This window comes from Nilaparvata lugens, chromosome 4, assembly GCF_014356525.2.
Source record: "Nilaparvata lugens isolate BPH chromosome 4, ASM1435652v1, whole genome shotgun sequence".
NCBI lineage: Eukaryota > Metazoa > Arthropoda > Insecta > Hemiptera > Delphacidae > Nilaparvata > Nilaparvata lugens.
The window spans coordinates 76269996-76295645 of NC_052507.1; the positions used below are offsets into that span (position 1 = coordinate 76269996).

At 34.8% G+C, this 25650-nt stretch overlaps 1 protein-coding gene across 1 annotated transcript in view; it reads left to right on the forward strand.

Moving 5' to 3' along the window:
- The first annotated feature begins 7099 nt into the window (after positions 1 to 7099).
- Positions 7100 to 25650, forward strand: part of LOC111043857 (serine/threonine-protein phosphatase 2A 56 kDa regulatory subunit epsilon isoform) — a 110356-nt gene continuing 91805 nt past the window's right edge. Inside the window, exon 1 of the mRNA XM_039427106.1 lies at positions 7100 to 8135. Within this exon, the coding sequence (XP_039283040.1) occupies positions 7997 to 8135 (139 nt within the window). The 5' untranslated portion in view covers positions 7100 to 7996. The remainder of the gene's footprint in view (positions 8136 to 25650) is intronic.

The window sequence follows — 25650 nt, forward strand, 5'->3', positions numbered from 1 at the left end:
GGAGGAGCAGCCACCCCAAAAAGAGGTACCTCATCCCACTCCTGTAGGGAATACAGAGGCCTATCTAGCAGCCCATTTCTTTTTCATTACTGCAGCACAGAACTCCATAATTATATCCCATGTCTGGCACCTCCCTCGGCAGTGTGTTGAAAAGTCGAATGGCCTGAGCAGGAAAACTGCTGTAGGTCTATAGTATTTAGTATTTAATTAAATAAGTCCATAAAAGGGATCACTAAAGTGAAGCCCACTGGGACACGTCAAAAATGTAAAAAAAAAAAACAACTGCCCAGAGGCAGAAATCAAATACGAAAATAGGCACTCACCACACTGCTCTCCAACATACAGAACTCATGGAGTGAGTACAGAGGGTGATCCGTCAGCAGGCTCCTCAGAGCCCCTCGAAACCGCACCGCAGGCAGATCCCTGGCCAACAGAGGCAGCCTATTATAGAGGCTGATAGACATATGAGCCAGACCAGTCCGAGTTCTGCTCAGCCTCTGGTAGGGTAAATCCAGCCTGAGTCTACCCCTAGTCTCATATGGGTGGAAGCTCTGTCGGGTCACGAGCAACCCCACATTCGCATGTGTTCTGCAAAGGGTATGGAGAACATAGAGGGAGAAGACGGTGAGGATCCTCTCTTTGATAAAGAGTGGGCGACAGTGGGCTAATCTACCAGCCCCACAAATAATCCTCAGGGCCCTCTTCTGGAGACGAAGGACTCGGGCGACATCTGTGGCTCCACCCCAGAGGGGGAGGCCATATAAAATCACGCTCTGAAAAAAGCCAAAATAGCACATTTTAAGATAATGAGGTGGCACACTGTATTTGAGACCCCTCAGCAGGAAAACCACACTGCTCAACCTGGCGCAAACTGTCTCAATGTGCTCGCCCCATGAGAGCTTCCTGTCAAGGGTAAACCCTAACAGTTTGACAGGCGCAAAATTGTATTCATTCCCATTTCCGAGACTGAACACAATAGACTGAGTTTTGTCTTCATTGAGGAGGAAGCGATTGGCAGAGAACCAGTCCGATGCAAATGCTCCAGTCTCCACCATAGCTGCCCTCAGTCCTCCCATCTCACGACCAGCATTGAAGAAGGTGGTGTCGTCCGCATAACAGACAACACACCTGCCATCCACCTGAGCTATATCGTTAACTGAAATAAGAAACAACAGAGGCCCCAGGACAGAGCCCTGAGGCACTCCACAGTCAACACAATCCCTGATCTCAGAGAGAACTCCATTAGCCAGCACCGCCTGTCTGCGACCCCCCAGGTAGGCCTGAATCAGTTTGAGAGGAGACGGTCCCACACCATAATGCCTAAGCTTGTCCACGAGAATAGCATGATCCATTGTATCAAAGGCCTTGCTAAGATCACACAAGGTGAGCCCAGCAAGTCCACGTGCCTCAAAGCAATAAAATATCTTGGAAAGCAGGAAATCTACTGCATCAGTGGTGGATCTATTTTTCCTGAAACCAAACTGGGTGGTCGCAAACAGGCCGCACTGGTCACAATAAGCAAGGAGTTGCTCAGCAATAAGAATTTCAAAAATCTTCGATATAATAGGCAGGATGGAGATAGGCCTATAGTTAGTAGGATCATGCCTATCACCCTTCTTAAAGACAGGCACTGTCTTAGAAATTTTAAGTTGAGAAGGAAATACAGACTGCTGGAAACACAGATTAATACAAACAGTCAGGGGAGAGACAATAAGAGCCCCGCCAGTCAGCATCGAGGTAATTCCAGTTTGGCAGCACGTCGAGTGTTGTGGCTGTGTATGTCACTCCGCTTGAGTAGTTTATATTGATTTTTCTTGACATACAACAGCGAGCTCAGTATGTATTGGCTGTAGATGGTGAGAGCACCAAAACTCCTGAACATGGGATGACAATGATCTCTACAGCCTGAAAACAACGACATCAACTTCAATGCTCTCTTTTGCAGGAGTAGGATATTCTGTACAGCTGGAGCATGACCCCACAGCAGCACCCCATACATCAGGTGACTTTCAGAAACATAGAAACATATTCAAGAAGACTGTGAGGGAAGCCAAATTCAATTACAATAATTGTAATTATTGTAATCGTGTGCTGACAGCTAAAAATAAACCCAAAGAATTATGGTCTATTGTAAAAGAGAATCTGAACAAGAACAATTTAAAAGACAGTAATCAAAATGATTGCCTGACGGCAGGTGGTTATAATGATTTCTTTATTGAAAGTGTTGGTAATATTGTTCAAAGAGTAGGCCTACCTACCTCTGTAAATGATATTTCTTATTATCTTGACATTCACAAACAAGATAATCCTGTATTAAATTCTTTCTCTTTTTCATGTATTACTTACTGTTGAGCAGGTGTATAATTCTATATTATCTCTCAGTAATAGTGCTTGTCTTGATGTTTACTATTTAAATTCATGTTTTATGAAATTGGCTGCACCATTTGTATGTGAAGTGTTGTGTTACCTTTTTAATATTTGTATTAAGGATGGTGAATTTCCTAAATGTCTGAAATTAATTAAAGTTATTCCTATGTTGAAAAAAGGTTCATCTCTGGATTACAACAATTATAGGCTTGTTTCCATTATTCCTATAATTTCAAAGATATTTGAGATGGTACTCTATAAGCAAATCATAAGCTATTTTGAAAGTAATTCACTGTTCACAAATAGTCAATTTGGATATAGATCTAAAAGAGGTAGCCTACTCATGGTGAAATCATCTGAATTCATCTGAATTCATGAAAAACTGTATTAACTGGCTGGATGGTAAGAACAAAGTTTCTAGTAGTTTTTATGACATGTCAAAAGCTTTTGACACCATTTCTCATGAGATTTTGATAAAAAAACTCCAGTTTTATTGGTTTGATGATGTCTCTATTAAGCTTATGATATCCTATTTAAGTGATAGATTTCAGGCTTCTTTTTATAAGGGTTCTCTTTCTCATTTTTTGAAGGTTCAGACAGGTGTACCCCAGAGTTCCACACTTGGACCTATACTCTTCATTATTTATACTAATGACTTGCCAGCTGCTATAAGTAGTGAATATATATATTAAGGTTTTTATGTTTGCTGATGATCTGGCAGTCCAGATTAAGCATGAAAAGATTTTTACCAATTTGAATGTATTGGGGCAGATTAATGCAACTATTGAGTACTGGACAGCTGCTAACTTTCTTTGTCTCAATAAAGATAAGAACCAGTTGTTAGATTTTGGCTTTGGTTGTAAGACAGATATTAGTTGTGTCAAATTTCTTGGCATCACATTGCAGAGTAATAAGAAATGAGAAAATCATATTTTTTCATTGGGTAAGGAAATATCTAGAGGCATTTTTATGTTATGTAGATTAAGAAATATTGTTAGCATTGATGTGTTGGTAGCTGTATATTATGCTTACATTCAGTCACACCTGTTATATGGTATTTTGGCATGAGGGAGAGACACCAATATGAAGAAACTTTTTGTTGTACAAAAAAGGGCCATAAGGATCATTTGTAAAGTAGATAGTAGAGCACATTGTCGACCTCTGTTTAAAAAACTTAATATTATGACTGTTTATGCTTTGTATGTGTTTGAATGTCTGATGTATACCAGAAAAAATCTTTCCATCTTACCCATAAATAGTACTATTCACAATCATTTTACAAGACAAGCAGAAGCACTAAGATTATCACAGTGCAATTACCATTTAACTTTAAAAAGTTTTGTTGAATTTGGAAAGAGGTTATTTAATAAACTGCCTGCTCATATTAAAGAATGTGATATTAATAGTTTTAAGTTTTCTGTTAAAAAGATTCTAATTGACTGCTGTCCATATGGTTATGAGGATTTGTCGTGATGTCTGTGTATTTTCTTAACTGTGATATACCTGTTTTAAAAATGTTTATTATATTATATAGAATTTGCTTATCTTTGTCTTTTTTGTATATATTACAATGTGACTGTGATGACTATTAACGTTTATTGTTATATTTTAGAATTTTTTATTTAATTGTTGACTTTGTCTTGCATTTTTGTTAAAGTGTTCTGACAATAAATGAATCTTAAATCTTGAATCTTTGAAATTTTGCATGGTATGTCATCACCAAGCATTTACGGTCAACCACAAGTCTCAACTTTCTCAGGAGGTAGATTACTCTAGACAGCTTCTCACATACCCGGTGCACATGGTAATTCCAGCAAAGTTTTCCATCTATCCAGAAGCCCAGCAGTTTGACTGGCTCCACTTAAGCTGCTTGCCTCTTCAATGTGCACATCAGAACATTCGTCTTTTCCTAATTGAGCTTCAGTCTATCAGCAGTAAACCACAGCTTTGCCTCTTCAATGAGTCTGGAACACTCCACCTCCACCTGATCCAACAAGGAGCCCCTGGAAATCAGTGTGGTGTCATCCACAAAGAGTACTGTACCTTGACTGCTTGTGAAGTTGTTCATGAGCAATATGAAGAGCAAGGGGCCCAAAACTGATCCTTGCGGGACTCCATGCTTGACATGCTGCATACTTTATGTGGCACAACTCAGCTGAACCACTTGCTTCCTGTTCTCCAGGTAGAAGATAATCATCCTCAGCACTGTGCCACCCAAACCATATCTCTCAAGTCTGTTTGTGAGTATTTCATGAGACACACAATCGAAGGCCTTGCTGAGGTTACACATTGCAAGAGCAAGTGAACCACCATCCTCAAATCCACTCTGGATCAACTTTCAGGGCCAACAGAGCACTTGTGGTGGAGCATCCATTTCTAAATTCATGCTGAAATGGGGACAGCAGATTGTTACTCTCAAAGTACCTACTATGTCAGTTGCTGCTTTATTTCTGTCTCATCCACTTTTGAGAAAACTGGAACAATGGAGATAGGTCTGAAGTTGGCAGGATTATCATTTCCTCCTTTTTTTGTATATGGGCACTGTCCTGGCTATCTTGAGGATATCTGGAAATCTACCCACCTCAAAACAGCAGTTTATTGCTTCAGCCATTGGCTTGGCCACAAGTCCAGATGTTGCTTTCAGCACAAGTGTTGACAAACCGTGAATGTCCTGTGACCTGGAGTTTTTCAGCTTTCCAATAATTATGCTGACATTCTCTTCTGTTGTAGGCTTCCATATGAACATCTGCTGGTGGACGAGTCTGATGTTCCCATCAGGACTTGTCACAGTCACACAGCTATTCACTGAATAGATTGCATCAATATGTAAAACTTGACAACAAAATCCAATATCAAGATGGGAGGTTAATCATAGATATCATTGTATTGTATTTCCTCTTCATCCAGGGAGTAGAGAGCCAGACTTAGAAGCTTCTCCCGAAGTGTCCTCTCACCTCCTTATCCTTTCCCCTTTCTTCTTTCCTGATCATGGAATACACAGGCATATATTGAAAATCTTGAGTGCTTGAACAGTGAAGCTATTATGTTATCAAGTGAGTCTGGCATGATGCAATACAATATCTCCTTCTTGTGTTGTTGCTGTGTACATGTCCTCTTTGCTGTAAAGTATTTTGTTCTCTTCTTAACACTAACAGCAAACTAAACATTATAATCTTTAGTTTCTTAAGGATTGACCGATTGACACACAGTGTTCCTTCCAGCCAATGAGACGAGGTGATTATCCAGAGAACCGTTTTTTGTAGGATCTTTCTGCAGCCACCTGTATGACTCCAAATCACAATTCCATAATCGATATGGCTGTGGAAGAGGTCATAGTATGCTGTAACCAGGTACTCCAATGAAACATGACCTCTCAGACTGTGCATTGGATATGTGACTTTTGACAGTCTATTGCAGATCATTTCAATATGCTGCTTCCTACTCCTCAGGATCACATTTTTTGAAGACAGGAATTGTTCTGGAAGTCTCGAGCAAGTCAGGGAAGACTCCACATTCCAAGCAGCTGTTGATCAATAGGCACAATCAAGCCTATATACTTCCAATCACAGACTTCATGAGTAGAAGAGACATCCCAAAGATGTCCAGACTTGAAGAACTCCTGAGGTCATGGACTATATTTTGTAGATACTGGATAGTTATATTTCTCCAACTGAAATTCACATAGAGGCATCCTATTGACAGTATCAGCAGGTGATTCAGGAAAAGTATCCACAATCAACTTGATAGAGTCCTCAAAGAAGTTGTTGAAGTCATCTGTACTGGCATTCTTTAAAAAACTGTTCTTTACTTGCACTGTTAATAATGTTCCATGCAGCCTCTGTAAATGTGCTCTGGTATTCCCAGTCAATCCTTTGAAGAGCAGAGGCAAATAGTGGGAGACTCAGGGTTGATCCTTTTGTATATGAAGCTGTACGGATCAGACCACGTTGGCTCACTTACATCTCACCTGGACAAGATGACCTTCATAATGGTCAGCAGCCAAGGGGTCAACCACTTCAGCACTGTAGTCTCAAGAGTCCATGCTAGTGACAATTGTGTCCAGGCATTCTTCACCCCTAGTAGGTCTCCAGTTTCCAATGGATAGATGAAAACTCTTCAACAGATCAGATATTTAATCCTCTGCTGGGCTGTTTTTCTCTAAATGGATATTGAAATTACTCCTAAGTATGATATTATGTTGGCACTGTAAAAATTGCGGTATGCAGTACAATCCTTTAACAAGTATTTGTTGCAGATGAATTTTGTCTCTATAGTTCCACATAAATATAAGAGTAGCCCTCAACAAAAAGTTACTTTCACATGATAAGATAACATTAATGAAATGGGAATCAAAATGAAATACAGGTACACATTTTTTATTGTATTATTCTGTCATTTCTACTGAAAAGGAAATCATTTTTCGAGATTTATCACACTCTTCAAATAACTGTTATATGACGACTTTTACTTCGAGCAATTAAAACAGTTCTGCTGCCAGACTTGGAATGCTCAGATGTGATCTCAATACAAATCTATTAATTTTGAAGTCCCCGTTAAATGTGTAAGTTATTACTAATAATCATTTAAATGATTTTTATTGATATAATCATATGTTCTTCATAGATGTATATTGATCATTTGAAATATAAATTTTAATTGGCCATCACACCAACATGAAATTTAGTCATCATACTTTGCTTCTGCTCTCTCGTATATCACGAGATTTCACGATAAACTATTTTCAGACCATCACATAAGGTAAGGTAGGATATTTCTCGCGGTTTGACTGCCGCTAGTGATCTATATAATTTGTGTTCTTTTTCGGCGAAAATACAGTGAATTGCATAATCTGCTTATTAATTCAAAAAAGTGACTTTACTGACGATTTTGTGCTTCAAAAATTACACACAGGTGAACATGGAATAAAATGGATGTTCAAGTAAACGCCCAACTGCGGAAGACGGAGAAGTGTCTCACTCCCTTCAATGTCGGTGCATTACACTAATTTGAGTTTTTGTTGAAAAAGGTTTTGTTGTGTTTTAATTTTAATCTTATGATTGAAATTATTGTTAGAATTGTGAAATTCTTCTAGAATCATTGTAGTTGTTCGGGCCTACATAGTTAAATCAAATACAAGTGTAAAATACCTGAAGTGATAAAAGCTTTTACGAAGCATTCGCTCTAGCCTGACTGTTCATTTCAAGATCATTTCAACTGGATTTGTGCATTACGTGAATATAGAAGAATTAATTTAATTATTGATTTTTTCAACATTTCTACTAAGAGTTAAATGAAATTTATTGATTATCACTTGAATTTGTTGTTTAGGCTAAGGCCTAGGTGGTTCAGGCCTACCTAGCCTAGGCCTGGTTATTTCATATAGATATATTGATAATCAAATTTCAAGTTCTGTCTCAAATACTTACCGAATCTATAACAAACGGATGACGGCTTATCAAATTGGCCCCCTTGTAGGCCTAGAATTATAAGTAATCTTATAAATAATTATTCAATAACAGTTAGGCCTACGTTCATTTCTACTGTCGGATGTCTTAGTGTTGGTGTTGTGTGATTATTTTGTTTAAAACATTAAATGATAGGATCAAATATTTTATAATACGTGAGCATCATGTCTTCTGGTGCCTTTGTGGATAGAATTGATCCGTTTGCCAAACGTTCAATGAAGAAGAAGACGAAAAAACCTCAAGGATCGTCAAGATACCGTACTGAGCAGGATGTAGAACTCCAGCCTCTTGCACTTCTCAAAGGTGAGTTTTTTTATTTTTACCAATTTATGGCATGCTTCCTAAGAAATATACGCCAACTTAATTTATGAACTGAATAATTGACCTAATCATCCCTAATTTTTTTGGGCTTACTGTCAAAAGATGATAATAATTATTATTTTTATAATCACTTCCAATGTGTTTAAACATTTCCAAAACACTTTGCAAAATTTGCAAATTCTGTTTCAGATTATAACGCCAAACTGTAGGCCTACTTAATATCTTGAATGGTTATCTTATGAATTTTGACTATTTGTACAATATTTTCAAATCTCAACTATCATTTACCTTATGCAGTTAACAGATGTAAAAATTGGATTAGGAAATCTGACCATTTTTGTATTTTTAAATTCCTTACTTAGGCCTATGCATAATGTTAAGAGCATCATGAACCTAACCTAACATCCATCAGTACCCTACGTATTCTAAGACTGCACTACTAATTTATGACATTTTTACTGGTAACATTTGAAAATTGTTTTTATATGGCATCTCATGACATGAATGATTTTTCAGAATTTCAATTTTGATTAAAAACCCCAATTCCTAGGTTTTTTTAAATTTGGCATAATTTACTAAAATAAAATTTCTGAGAAATCAAATATGTTATGAGATAGTCCTGAACAATGTATGCTCAAAAACTTCATAGAAACGTCAGAGTAATAGGCTGATAGTTTTTTTCTTTTTATTTTTTTGTTTCATGATTGATATACCCAGAGAAGATAAAATGCAATAATTAACTGTATCTTTTTTCCTATGTTTAGAGAAAATCTTGCTGTATTTGAAGAAGTGAGGTTCGCATACATTTTTACGTCCCTTTTCCTCTATTTGCGGTTGAATTTATTCAGATTCCATACAAAGTAGGCCTAACATGTTGTTACCTCTGTTGACTCGTATTTATATATCTCTATTAAATATTTGTATTTTCTCAATTCTTAACCAATATCGTTGACTGGATACTCTTGTATGTATAATATTGAATAAATATAATTATTTACTCATAAAATATTATATCTATAATGTCATAATTATGCTACGAATATAGGCCTACTCTCTCGCTTCTTGTCCTATATTCTTAGTACAAAACTGACCTCTTCCAAAATCTTGAAACTTGTTAGAAAAGTTGACTCCAAATATGGGATTGTAACAGATAATTTTGAATTTTTATTTTGTGTATGTTTTTGAATAAATTTGAATATTCCCCAATTACCTAATATTCCCTAAACAAGCGGCATTAATAGGATATTATGTGAACCCATGAACGATTGTACAGTATTCATCAGTTCAGTCCATTCATCTTGATTGGTTATCTATGAAAGTCTGTGAGCGGAGAGACGATGTAAACAAAGATGCGCGTGTGAGAGAGGACTTGGAGTTTCAAACCCGAGTCACAGTAGCCTCCAGATAGTAGCCTATAGTATGTGAGAATATAATGAGAGATGATAGAATTACATTCTATAGCCTACTCTTGAGAGAGAATTATATTCTATACTCTGAGAGTATTACATTCTATATTCTGATAATATAGAATGTAAGAATTTAATGTTGGAGTAAAGTTATACATTCCATACTCTCCTAACATTTTTGTCATAAACTGATAAATTTATTTCATTTCATCCACTGTCCTCCTACAAAAGGGTTGTATGGATTTTACAAGCCTATACAACAAGAGATTGTGTGCTATCATCCAAAAACCTCCAGCCTGTATCACAGTACCTGACTCAGTGTGGAAGAAAGCATTTTTGAACTGAGACGAGCAAAATTGAAAGCGGATATGAGTCATCACTTTTATACGCACAGAAACACAAACTTTATGTTATTGTTGGCGCTTCTTTCGATTCATCGACCACAGCTTCATCTACAAATCCTTAAACTAAAACAATATTTTGCCAGTAATTATAATCAATCAGCTTTGATAATTTCTTAACTTCAATCAAGTTTCTTTGGAGTCATGCTAGGTAATTGATTTCACTGATTACTCAATCGCAAGTCTTAATTATTGCTAATACTCAATCTTCACTGTCTTGCTTCATCCAGTTGCTTTCAGTATGTACTATGTTTGCAATTTTCCTAAATTGAATGTGGCAAAAATATTTCGGTTCTATTAAAAAAAATTAAATTTGTGATGAAAGCACGTAATGTTTATCAGCTTTCTGAGCTTTTTTTGTTCGCATAACGTTTCTAGGAAGTTTTTTATTACTTATCAGCCCACATAAGTTTTGAGGCTTGTGCATAGGTATTTCAAACATTCGGACTAAAAAATAATCTTCTTTATGGAGTTGATTATCAAGGGTAGGGCCCCCTTAAGGCAGTTCGGTACATTTTTTTTCATTTTTTAAATTGGATGATCTTTTTCAATATAATATTGTTAAGATCATTATAAGAGTGAGAAGAAGTGGCAGCTGACATATTTAAGTGGTCTAATAAGCGAGTTATGGGTTGTTGAAGTGCTAAACTCCGTTTTCTTTCCAGATCATAAACGGTTTCGACTATATTAATAGAACTTCACTTGAAAATTCAAAAGATGTATCTTTCCAAACTAAAACATTTTATTCCCCTTATCGTTCATAAATAAAAAAGTAACATTTTTTGTAAATTCGATAACTTGTTTATTTTGTCATTAATCGCGAAAAACGCATATTAGAACAATGCCAAAGATATTAAAAAGGACATAATGATGTATCTTAATATTAATGCGAACACACTAAACTTATAATTTATTATATACTTAGATTATCTATAATATATATTATTATTATTGTTACTATTATTTGGCTACACAATTACCAGCGAGTTTTTATATTATTTCTAAGTTCTGGCTGGCTGAAATTCTATTTTTCTCATTGTTGACACTGCCGCCTGCCTCAGCGATGAAATGTTTTATCAAAATAGTGTGAAACAATCCTTCTTTCTATTTTTCTTCTTCTTTTTCATACTTTTCAGTTGATTTTTCTTATTCAACAAACTTTGTAAAGTTATTTTTTAGTTTATACTTTCCTGTTTTTATTACATTACATATTGTCTTTTTCTTTATTTATTTCGAACTTCGAATGTCATAAAAATTCCTAGTAAACTTACCTAATTATGTTCTTAATATTGTTTTTGTGATTGGGCACCCGCCGAAAAACCTACAGGTTTGGCAGGACCCTAAATTGTTTTTTTTTTTAAATTGTGAATAAAATTTGATTTGATTGAATTTGAATTTGAATTCTGAATGTATTAAAAAAAAAACTCCAATGGAAAATTCGAAACCGTTGATGATCTGGAAAGAAAACGGAGTTTAGCACTTCAACAACCCATAACTCGCTTATTAGACCACTTAGATATGTCAGCTGCCACTTATTCTCACTCTTATAATGATCTTAACAATTATATTGAAAAAGATTATCCAATTTAAAAAATTAAAAAATCTGGTGTGGTACACTCACACAACTTTCCTTGCACATATTCCTTGCTCACTTGAACTACGATCAGACTTTTGTATATGTGTATATATAATTGTTTTCAGAGTACTTTTTCCTTTGTGTAAATTGTGAAATACAATGATTTTTTTAGTCGTCATTTTTTTAAAGTCGTCAAAACAGCTGTTCTACAGATGAAATATCTCGACTATGTGTTCTTTTTATGAACTGCTCTACTTACCTACCTCATGCACGAGAAGGAGGTTACAAAGTCCATTTCTCAAGGATGGGGTGGACCCCCCATTAGTTTCCCAGAAAGGAGACTCATGCCAGTTAATAGAGCTGATAAATAACTATACAGAGTATGAATTTGAAAAAAATCGGTCAAGTTATTTTGAAAAAATCGTGAAAAACATGGTTTTTTAGTAATTATCCGCCATTTTTCTCAAGAATATTACGGAGCTCCTGCAATTTTCCAAGGAAAAAACTCATGTCATTTGATAGGACTTATGAATAGCTACCCATGGCTTGAATTTGAAGAAAATCGTTAGAGCCGTTTTCGAGAAAACCGTGAAAAACCTGGTTTTTGGTCATTATCCGCCATTTTTCTCAAGAATATTACGGAGCTCATGGAATTTTCCCAGAAATGAGACTCATGCCAGTTGATAGTGCTTATGAATATCTATCCATGGTATGAATTTGAAGTAAATCGTTAGAGCAGTTTTCGAGAAAACGGTGAAAAACATGGATTTTTAGTCATTATCCGCCATTTTTCTCAAGAATATTACGGAGCTCCTGAAATTTTCCCAGAAATGAGACTTATGCTAGTTGATAGGGCTTATAAATAGCTATCCATGATATAAATTTGAAGAAAATCGTTAGAGCCATTTTCGAGAAAAACGTGAAAAACATGGTTTTTTAGTAATTATCCGCCATTTTTTCCGCCATCTTGAATTGAATTTTATTGAATTTCTTATTGTCGGGTCCTCATGGTATAGGGACCTTAAGTTTAAAATTTCAAGTCGATCGGTTAATTAGGAATGGAGTTATCGTGTTCACAGACATACACACACACACACACATACACACATACACACACACAGACCAACACCCAAAAATCATGTTTTTGGACTCAGGGGACCTTGAAACGTATAGAAAACTTGAAATTAGGGTACCTTAATTTTTTTTGGAAAGCAATACTTTCCTTACCTATGGTAATAGGGCAAGGAAAGTAAAAAAGTGTACCGAACTGCCTTAAAGTTCTGTTTTCTATGTTCATTAGTAGATAATGCATTATACTGAATACATTTATACTGTAGTTAGAGTATAAAAGAAGTTCCTTTTTCTTCATATTATCCTTGAAGTAATGGGCGGACCCTGTTTTATTCATACGTATTGCCTATTTGTGCTTTGTTGCATTTTATCTATTTGTATTAATTGAAACATTTGGTGAATAAAATTTGAAAGTAAATAAATTGTTTTGTAGTATGCTATAAGCTATTCATATTATTATTTTGTTGTATTTTCTGCTTTGAATTTATTATTGTTGAACACGTTTTGTTTTTGATTAAGCCTAGAAACTATTTTCATATTATCAAACTAATAATAAATGGAGTACAACATTTCAAAATTAACTTACACATATTATGTTGTCGCGTAATTAAAATTATTCCTACCAAATCTCATGAAAATCTATCAAATCATTTGTCTGAAAATGTTGTAATAGCTTGGAACTGTGGTTTAGGCGTATTCAACCTTCTAATTTACGTTTTGCTACAATAAAAAATTGATAAGATACGAAAAAAAAATCTTTTTACTATTGAGAATGAATTTTCAGCTTAGAGGTGCAGGATACATTTCTGTGGATGCTTCTCTCCATTTCATCTCAAATTATATTTAATTGCAACGTCAATTTTGAATTCAGAGTTATAAAGTAGGCTTCTCACGCTACTGAAAAAATACCATAAATTTCGTCCAATAGTCTACTCTATAGTGAGGTCAACGATTAATGGCAGTGGAGAAAGATAGGAAATCGGTGTTGCCGATTCCCTGCCTTCTATAGAGGATAGCTGCTACCTGCATATCTGATGTAATATTAACTGTTCATTCTTGTTTAAAAGAATTGATTGTATATTTTATTCCCCAAGAAAACATTTTTCAATGATTGAACAATTAATTTTAATATTTGAGATTTAATATTTTGTCAATTAATTATATTTCTACATTGGCAAAAACTGATGTGGGGACGTTGCGGAACTAGAAAAGTATAAAGCTATCTGCTTTGTCGAATGATAGACAAGGATAGAAACGCCAATGTTATCAAATACTGCCATTATAACGTGGACCTCACTATAGGAAGATCTATAGAAAGAAATGAAGATGAAACAAAGATTACACGAAGATTATACAAAGTTGATACGAAGATTATACAAAGTTGATACGAAGATGATACAAAGATTACATGCAGATTATACAAAGTTGATACGAAGATGATACAAAGATTACATGAAGATTATACAAAGTTGATACGAAGATGATACGATGATGATACAAAGATCATACGATGATGATACAAAGATCATACAAAGATGATGCGAAGATACAAGGTTGATAGACAAGGATAGCAAAACCAATATGTTAATCAAAAACTGCCATTATAACTTGAACCTTACTACAGCTGATTATTGTGGTAGATGTCACACATTACTCGTTAGAGTAGTGACGATTATAGTGTAGAGATTGCTGAGAATTAGGAAGTTGTCATTGGACGTCATGCTAGCTGATTCAACAATGGAAAATTTGCGTCAGTATTTCAACTCCCCTCATAAGGTCTTCTTACAGCTTCCAATCCAAATACTTTCAATTCAATTCTTCATCAATGCATGACCAGCTTTTGTGCTGGATAGATTCCGTCACAGAAAAATTATTCAATCAAATCAAAATTTTTATTCACAATACCAACAATTGAGGGTCCTGCCAAGCCCGAAGGTTTTTCGGCGGGTTCCCAGTTACAAAAAATACGAGTTACAAAGATAAATAAACTTAGACAAAATAAATATTACACTTTAAAGATTTTAAAAGTATAAGATGAAAGAAAACAAATACAAATTTCAAAAAGAAATACAGAACACTACTGAAAACTTGAATATCTACTGATTCCCCCAAATTACAAAACACAGTTACTGACAGCGTGAATTGCTACTGTTTCTCCTATATAATAAAATTAAATTATTCGGAGCTCTCTATTTTTATTGAGTACTGAATTAAAATTTTTCAAAAATTATTTTCGGGAAATTGAAATTTTTGGGAATTCCGGTTTCTAATCGACTAGCAGGAATCTACAGAGTTTCCTTAGTTAAATTTATAATTTGACATCACTCCAGGCGTAATTTTGTGCTGTACACCTGAGACCAGGTAGACCGTTATATCTCATATAGATTTTTTGAAAATCTCAGAAAACTGGGAATGGAAACGAAAATTCGAGGTGTTTGGGGCACTCTGTGGATGCTTCAGGGTTAGAGGGTCAACTTTTGGTATTTAAGTTGTCCAATACCCCAGTATCATTGCACAGAAACATCAGCGTGTTCAGAGTTTTTCCTCCAAAAATTACCTGGTGCGGACCCTATCAGGCATGATGTTCTTGTCACTGTGGTGGAAATAGTGATCTCAGTGACCTCAAATCAAAATTATTGTTTCAATTCCATAAAATATACAACATTATATTATACAGAGTGAGTCATATGTATGGGAACACCTCAATAAGTTGGAGACTGCTGTAGATATAATACTGTAACTTTCATTATAAGTTATTGATCAAATACTCTATCTTTTGACGTACATCTGAATTTCAACTCCTCATAAGGGGGTTGTAACTCGAATATTTTAAATGTAAATACCCGTTATGTAGTAGGCTACATAATTTTAAAGGCCTTTTTAAAACAAGAAAGATGGCATTGATAAAAACGTTCTATGATACTTGTATCCAAAATGACGGCTGATTGAAGTTTTAGTTTTTAAAGACTAAAAAACTAAAACTTCAATCAGCCGCCACTTTTGATACAAGTATCATAAAACATTTTTTATCGATGCCATCTTTCTTGTTTTAAAAAGGCCTTTAAAATGATGTACTACATAATGGGTGTTTACATTTAAAATATTCGAGTTACAACCCCTAAGTCACCCCCTCATGGTGGAGTATTTGACCAATAACTTATCCTGAGAGTTACAGTATTATATCTACAACAGTCTTCAATTTATTGAGGTGTTCCCATACATATGACTCACTCTGTTTATAATAAAGATGAACGTTTACTACTGTTTATTAGAAATACCTTCGGACCTGAACCGAAATGAGTATTTTTTTCAAAATACATTATAAAGTGTTCGAATCATACAGTGATTAATTGGATATGCAAGTTATGAAGCCCTCCACTGCAATTATGAGCACTTTAAAAGGAGGTCAATATTGTATGTATGGAGAGGATCTTGATGAACCATTATTAGGGATTTTTTGCTGATATTTTTATTTCATGTTTGATGTACCAAGTGCACATACATTTTTTATATCTTACATGTAAATATCATGTTTCATATCGTATTACTGCATGCTATTTATTAGAGAATTATTATGAATTTGAATAGATGACCGAGGGGACTTTTCCACACCAAATCATCCAAATTTGAGCAAGTGCTGCTCACCTTCTTAGAGGATGACAGATCTATGAATTATTTGGAATGATTCGGTTGGGCTAATGGAATGCAAAGCCCCAACGTCTATACAGGGAATTAGCTTTGTTGTCTTGGGAAATACACCTATAATCTAATTTTAAATCGTTGCTGAACGTATGAATGATTCATCATCCGAATATATTAATACTCAGCAATTTCCTCTGGGAACTACATCTCCATAACCCTCTATCTCTGTGTATGTTCATCTGTGTTAACCCTGAATGCTTTATTTCTGTATATGTTCATTTGTGTTAGCCCTGAATGCTTTATTTCTGTGTATGTTCATCTGTGTCGATTTGAGAGTTTGAACTCTGTTGAATGATGGTGTTGATGCTGTTTCGAAAACTTTTGGAAACTTTTAATTAGTTCATTCCGTGAAACTTTGATCATTCACTCTCGTTCATTCGAACTTGAAACCCTCACAATTCCGAATTAGCTCTTATGTTGCTTCTTTAAATTTTGTGTTGGTCTATTGCTTAAAACACTTTCAATTTATTATTCCGAATAAGCTCTTTTGTTGCTCTTTTTAACTTTGTGTTGGTCTATCGCTTGTTTACTGAGAGGAATCATAAAATTATGTTGTTTAAATGTAGTAAGTCACTTTTATAATGTCTGCAATCTCATCAGAATAGTATGTTATGGCTCTGAAACTTGGGTACTCACAGCTGGGGACATAGAAAGGCTTTGAATCTTTGTAAGAAAGGTTATTAGGAGGATAGTGGGCCCTGCTTACGAAAATGGAATTTGGAGAAGGAGAAAAAATAGCGAAATCGAGCGCTTCCTGGGGAGTGAAGACATCGTCCGATTTATTAAAGCTGGCAGAATTGGGTGGATGGGGCACTTGCTGAGAATGGGTGATGGAAGGATTGCCAAATGTATATGGAGGGAAATAATATATAATAACGGAAGAAAAGGAAGGAAAAAGAATAGATGGACAGATGACGTTGAGCATGATTTGAGAACGCTTGGAGTTCGAAACTGTAAAAGGCAGGCAGTCGATCGGGAGAGATGGATTGGCTTTGTGAGGGAGGCCAAGGGTTGTAGCGACCTGTAGAGCTAAGGAGTAAGTAAGTAATCTCATCAGAAATATTGCTCAGGGTTTCTAGTTGTGTTTTTAGGAATGTGAGGGTCATCTATGGAATTTGCAGTGATTTTCAGTAGCATGAGGTAGTTTAAATCAGGTAGGAAGACTGATAGAATAACCTAGAAAAGGCACTTTCACCCTTGTTGCACAAAAGCTGTTAACTTTTATTAAATTCCACGAGAACAAATCAGAAATCTTCTCAGAAAAACCTTCTCTGATTGCTTCTCGTAGAATTTAATCATAATTACAATTTAACAGGCTTTCATACAACTGGGCCTTGATGCTTATTATAACTTTCATATCGATGATTATAAATATTCCTTGATCAAATCCATTACATTGTTGATTTGTCTCAATTAGAAGAATTCGGAAAATATAACACCTTGTTTATCCAGGTGCATCCTTTATATTTTCAGTCAATCTAATAAAGAAATGTACAATTATTAGGTTAAACTTCACTTGTATGTCTGGAGTATAACATTGATTTTATCCAAACTCCTTGAATCAATACTGATTGCAGGTTTATAAATACTGGAGATGGACTCCGATGAATTGGAGCATGCACTTTTGGTATCTGAAATCCGACGTTTTAACAAAGTTCACGTAAAGAAAGCCAGTTTGAATGATTGGCAGCTTTTTATGCATGAAATTCCTTTTTCAGTTCGGAACCATTATAGCCTCCTCGTAGTTCTCACGCAAAAGGAAAAGTTTTTCGGCTTTCTGTATCCTTCCTAGTTTGTAGGTTGCAGTTGTAGTATTCTTGCCTCAGTCGAGCGTAACAGTTTAACTTTGCAGGTTGATTTTGTTTCTAGTGCCTTGATTCTGCATGCATTTATTAAGTGTAACAGTGCGCTACACCACTCATTACCCTTCAGGTGAATCTTGATTCAATTTTATTTCGATTGCTTGAAGATCTATAATATAATAAAGGAAACATCAGCTTCACGTACGGGATACGAAGTTCACGAATCATCATCACATCTGAACTACTGGACTGATTAACTTTTCGGATAAGTCTTCTCTGAATGGTTCTCTTGGAATTTAATCATGATTAAAATTTAACAGGCTTTTGTGCAACCGAATCTGAGTCTTATCACAGTTGTTGCTTCGGCATTATGTGGTCAGTTGCCATAATTACATTTCAGGAGCTGAGACTCTTATGAAAGCACTGCCCTCCAGTTAAAATAGATGGACATTGATTGGAATTAACAAGAGAAATCGACTTCTTCACCTTTAGAATCGATTTTTAAATCTTACTTTCTATTATTGAAAGTGATCGTTGAACATTTGATGAGGGTTCATTCCAATATCCGTAGATTACCCAGGAAATTATTTTCAAGTTTGGTGTGGATTTATCCGATCGGATATCCGATTATTCAGCTTGCACTTTATCTCCAATGATCAGTTTTGCTGTCAGGTAAATGCAAATAAATGTCAATTTCACCCTTCAAGGTACGAATTTTCACTGAACTCGTAACCATTCACTTTAGAAGCTCGTGGAAGTGTTGGATCATTCAAGTTTTTTTTCTCAAGATAAATATCAACTTGGAGGGGATGTCATTTTCGAGCAGTCCTTACCTTTTAATTTTAGCTAATTGACTCGATGATATTCCTATTCCCTTGCTGCTTGGTTTCGATATTAATTTGTGCTCTTGTAGTATTTTCTCTGCATCCTTTTCGATTACGTTCTTTTGATCACCGGAGACTTAGGGCCGGTTTCCGAGTTCGGGATTTAGCTAAGTCCTAGACTTTGAACAGCTGGAGTCAGAAAATTGGCTTTCCAAAACGGGGCGTAGTCGCAGCTTTTATAACAGTAGTAGTAGTTTTTATTTTCTCATTTCTATAATTGGAAACGTTTTTACTTGACGAAATTAGACATTCCTAAATAATTCAAAATAGCTGAAACTTTACACTACTATTTTCTCTTTATTCTATTTTGTGTTCAATTTTTCTAGTTTTTCGAAATTTAATTCAAACGTGACTATGACAATGACTGCGACTACGCCCTAAAAGCCCTATAAGCCCTAAAAGTACAAAGTTGATGAGAATTTCTCTCACAGAGAAAAATAGAATAAATCTGTTTAGATGCACTACGAATTCTTCAACAATTCTAATACAAAAGCCGGTTAAATTTTAACCGTGATACTTTTCCACGAGAACCAATCAGAGAAGCCGTCTTCTCAAAAACACCTTCTCTGATTGGTTCTCGTGAAGTTAATCACGGTTAAAATTCAACCGGCTTTTGTGCAACCGGGCTATAAGGTGCGTACAGATTTACGCGCCGCGAACATGAGCAATTCACGTTTAATTAGCTGATGCCAAGCTTTTTATATATATCTGTATCTTACCATTTCTGTAAAAATACAGATATAGTCAGTTGATTAAAAGTGAATTGCTCATGTTCGCGGCGCGTATATCTGTACGCACCTTTAGAGTGGAAAAGAAGTAATGATTTTTTCATTTCCAAACTCTTGGATCTACATTATTGTGATCAGTGTCGGTTTATTTCGATTAAAGTTGGTGGATCTCCCAAGTCATTGGAATTATTTTATCAATAATGTTAGTACTGAAAATAATGTTCTACTCTGGTACATAGTAGTTGCAATCTGTTGCAATTGAGTTGTTTGACATGTCAATTTACCTCAGGTCAATTGAATTAGTATTGTTCGGTAGGTACACTATCCCTATCCCAACTAGAATAACTCTTTCGAGTCGTATTCAATTTCACAAAGATTGTGTCATTTTTATGATGACATGATGACGACTATTAATAGTGAGGTCCACGTTATAATGGCAGTATTTGATTAACATTGGTGTTGCTATCCTTATCTATCATTCGACAAAGCAGATAGCGCTATCCACTTCTAGCTCCACAACGTAGCCAGATCGTTTTTAACAATGTAGATATATCAATTAATATGTCAATTAACAAAATATTCCATCTCAAACATTGACAAATTTATTTTCTTGACAAATAAAATATAATTGATTATTTTAGAAGAATGAACAGTCAATATCACTTTAGCTATCCTTTATAGAAGGATTCTCCGGTATCAGCTATCCTCTATAGAAGGCAGTGGCAAGGCAGGGAATCGTAACGCTGTTCTTTTATCGTTTTCCATTGTCATAACGTTGACCTCACTATGGTTTCCAGTTGGAAATTTTGCGCAAAGTCGGAATCAAAACGACCTCAGCCTTGAATATTCAACAAGTCATTAATTGGTGGATTAGATATATCAATCAATTAGCATTCTAAGTTGTCGATCCGCGTAGTTTTTCAACTTCTGGATGTGGACAGTGAAAGTTTTGGTGAAGTTTTTTCACCAACTACCTTTTTCACCTTGATATATCAAGGATAGTATACTATAGGTATAGAATAAGGATCACTATCCTCAGCTATATTTGAGCTTTTTGTACCTTCAAGTCTCGCAAGTAGTCTTTTGGCCTTGTTTACTTGTAACTTTTTATTTTGGGTGGTGATAGTTTTGAAGTGAACTGAGAAAATGTTACCAAACGATGAGAATATTTTTGTCCTGAATCATTTCCTTGAAATCGGTCACACCTATTTTATTTTCAAACAATGATTCATTTCCAAAGAGTAACTGAGTAACAATTTATTAGAGATGTGCACAATTATTGGGTGGGCTGCAATATTGCTTTCGTTTTTGCATTCTACGTTTAGAATAGTTTGATGACGTTGTGTGGACCTCGGTCTCAACTATTGGCTCAACTCCAGAGGTTTGGGGACACTGTTTCATTTGCTCGTATAAAATATCAGCTAAAAACACATTAGCAAACACCTACCCACCCCTATTTCGTTTTTCGTTTTTACTACTCTGCTTCCATCTTTACTCCATTACTCCACTAGCCGGGCTACGCTAGCGCCACCATCGGTCTTCCCCTCAACTAAACTCGACGACTGACGACACGTGTGACGTCACCTCTCAACATGACCTCCCCGCGGGAAAGGCGGTGGCTTTCTCCTTCCCCCCACCCGGCCCCTCACGCTCGTTTCATCCCCTTGTCCATTCAATAAACACACCTCGCTCTAAATGAATGGAATATTGCAAGGGCTCTCCAAAACTGCTTACCGATTCTGTACGCTGCTTACTTGTTGCGTTCAAATTAAAAATAAAAACATGATCATCTAAATTTCAAGTTTTTCAATAGAAATGATATCTCATTCATCAACGGCAGGAATATCTTTGTTTCATTACTCATACAATTTGAATACGTGAAATAGCTGTGCCATTTCACTACACTCAGACGAATAGACTTGTAGGGGTATTCCAGTAAAGCATTGTCTGTATTACAATGTATCCTTTGTATTATTTTATTTATGGAATAAAGAATATTTGAATTTGATTTGTGGGAAGTACATCAAGTACCTATTTTGACCAGTGCAGCCGATCTAAAATAAATGAGACGTTGAGCCATTCAGGCAAAGTTCAAGTTTTCACGGCATCAAGTTTTCGTCAGGCTGATACACCGTTGCACACTATTTAGTGATTAGAGAGGATGTGTTGGGGATAGATTAGTGGTTACGTTTTTGCTTTCAAATGTCAAAATTACTCAGAATTATTTGATAATTCTAAACTCAAATATAATTTGATACTGTATCCACTGGACGTTCTGATTACTGGCCGTACTCAAACTGCCTAGACGGGCTCGTTCTATATCTACTGAAATCTTGATGTAGCGAATATCGTCCTAAATTGGCTGTCTGTAAACTGACATAGAGGTTTGTTGCGCCTTTCCTGTTGTAATGCTGATTCATATTCTGGAAGTATGCAAAAATTTATTTATTATTTATCTATATTTTTTTACAAAGAAGCACTGATTGGGAGAGAAAAACTAAGGATACTCCTTGTACTATTTCTCTCCCAAATAATATAGATAATATTTAAATAATATTTATCTATATAATAGGTATTTATAATATCCATATATCTTATAATATTTATCTATATTCAATATAGATAATATTTTAAAAGTCCAAAACAGGGTTATTATTTCACGTTACTAAAATTTAGTCCATTTACACTCAAAAACAACGAAAACTTAGATTTTTAAATTTGACGGTTGAAAGCAGAATAAAAAACAAAAATATCACATTCAAATCACCATTAATTGGAAACTTTTTGAGTAATTTTACAAAATATATCATGCATTGGTAATGGAATCTACAAGATAAAATAATTTCCTGATGTAGTGTCAAATTGAGATCTATTATCTTTCTCAGTATAATCATAGAGAAACAACAGCGTGAGTAGATATCCCATGGTATAGGTCGTTTATGTCGCAACTTTTACTGTTATCTCAACCTGATTACTGTCGATTACTGTCAATTTTTACTATTTTGTTGGGGTGAGAGTGTATGAACGGCTCAATATGAGAGACTACCAGTGTCACACAACTTCACTGGAAAGAATTGCATGAACTATCGGCTTGAGATAACAGTAAAAGTTGCGACACATACTCCCTATACCATGGGATATCTACTCACGCTATTGTTTCTCTATGGTATAATATATTTATATTTAAAAACCTATAGCTAAAAGAGGGGAAAAGTCTCAAACTATAGTAAGATTTTTTGTTGAAATAGAATTGGTCATTCATTCATTGTACAATACAATGAACGTAGTATTCCAAGTTCATGAAATAGCACAACACGTATCCGCGCTCAGATTCTTTCTTTTCGGATGCTAATTTTTCCATAAAAATATAATTTATATTTTTGTTGTGAACTGTGTATTGAATGGAAAATAAATTTGTCTCTTTTCTGTATAGGGCTACTTGTAATATAAATATAAAGAAATAGAAAAAAATATATAAAGAAATTTATTTATTTAATTCATATCACTTGAAAATGTCATAAATGTCCGAAACATGTTGTGATAAGATATTTTAAAAAAAGGGTACTGAGATTTTTATTTCTTTATTTTTAAAATAAATTTGATTTGATTCCCAAATCACAAAGGCATTATTGAATATGGAATTGATAAATAGCTGTTACAATGATTTTATTATTATTATTGACTAGGGTGTCTTAGATGATCTAAATCTAAATCAATTGCGATCTCATCAGTTGAAAACATTTCAGTCTATGTCATACTTTATGCACCCACTTCATTTTGAGATCATAGAGAAAACTGAAGAAGTAGCCTAGATAGTTTTTATAGTTCTATCAAGAGCTTTCTCAACCCTGCTGTAGTTGCAGAGTCTCTTAAATTCGCTCTCACTCTCTCTCTCTCTGAGCGTTGCTTCTCCTTCCACACCCTCGTAGCCCTCTTCTCTTATTTTTTCCCCTGCTTTCTGTCAACTTGAAGTAGTCTTTTCTTTTAGCACCGAAAGAACCCTCTCATACTATTCGTGCTACTCACCTCCTTGTTCATTTTTAGAAATTCTTCTCATTTTCCACGTCCCTTCAGCGCTGTGTTCTGCTGTCTTAAAAATTATCATCATAATTTATCAGTCTCAAAAATCATAGACTTATTATCATCTATCACGGACCGAAAACTCATACCGTATCAAAACTCCTACCGTATCAACACTCATACCGTATCAAAACTCCTACCGTATCTAAACTCATACCATATCAAAACACATATACACTGTATCAAAACTTCCACCGTATTTCAAATTTCAATTTTTTTCAAATTTTCAAATTTCAAATTTTATTTATTCAAGTAAGTCACAATACATTCTGGTCTATACACGAATCTACAATAAATTACAGTACAACAGCTAATTATGCAAGTATCAAAACTCATATTGTATCAAATATGAAAGGGAAATATATCAAAGAGAAAACTGACAGAAATCCCTAACGTATCAAATATTGTATTGAGAAAACTGACAGAAAAATCCTACCGTATCAAATATTATGTAGAGAAAATTAACAGAAAACTCCTACCGTATCAAATATTGTATTCAGAAGACTGACAGAAACAACCGTATCAAATATTGTATACGGAAAACTGTCTACCGTATCAAATATTGTATACAGAAAACTGAGAGAAACTAATACCGTATCAAATAGTAAATAGAGAGAACTGTCAAAAAACTTCTACTATATCAAATATATTGTGTAGAAATAGCACTAAATTAAGCAGTCTTATTTTACGCTTCAATACCATTTGTTTCCAAAACATCGTAACTTATCAGGTTTTATGATATTCTTTTTGTTTCATTTATCCAATAAATAAATATATTATCATCCATTCAATAATTTTATTCAATTCAATACAAGAACAAATGGCTTCCCAAATTGTAACACAAAATTACTTTCCAAATTTGAAATAGAATATCATTTATAACATCTATTTCTTGAAGCCTTAAAATCTATGTGTTTAATCTACATGTAGGCAACTACATTTGTCTACATACGTTTGAGTTCTACTTCATGAAATATTAATAATTTTCATAGTTGTAGTAGTCTTTGTTTTTTGTGTTATTCAAATATTCTATTTGTCTGGTAGATTATGTCATACAATTTATGTAGACAGACGTTCAACTGTTAAATCAATGTTTTGAAGATATTCCATGAACCATGAATTGAAAGCTGTTTCGTTTCAAGGATTTTCTGTAAACATTAGTTAAATTTCAAATTTAAATAACCACTATACACAAATTTACTGATAACCTTTGTCCACAATCGCCACGCGTTTATAACGAGTTGAATAAACTGAGCTAAATTAGATCACTTGATTCGGTCGTCATCGGTCGAATCATAGCTTTTTTGTGCCTACAATTGCAATGATTAGGTTTCCAAACTATCATAGTTCTCACTTAGAGATTTCTTTTGAATAATTTGTTGGCTTGCTGGTTATGCTAGTAACGACGAAAGACATTTCTGAGTGAAAATGTATTCTTTTGAACTAATTGAATATTTTTTCATGTACATAATATACGAAGTAAATGGAATACACACTGTAATGATTTTTGGGTTTGATAATAAAAACATAATTTCCCATTGCTCGTTTATTAACCTACACCATTTTTATAATATTCTGGACAGAGGTAAAATCACACAGGCATAACGTAGTTAGGTTAGCACTACCAACCAAGTAACTCAACTTATCCTATACTATTAAACGAGCAACTTCTGTTTATATGTTTTTATGTTCGGATGTTTGTATTTCACCGGATCTCGAAAACGGCTCTAACGATTCTCACGAAAATTCAGAACATAGTAGGTTTATAATATAAAGATTCGATTGCATTAGGTCTCATCCCTGGGAAACCTCGCTGAAGGAAATTAAAATGATAATAAAATTATTCA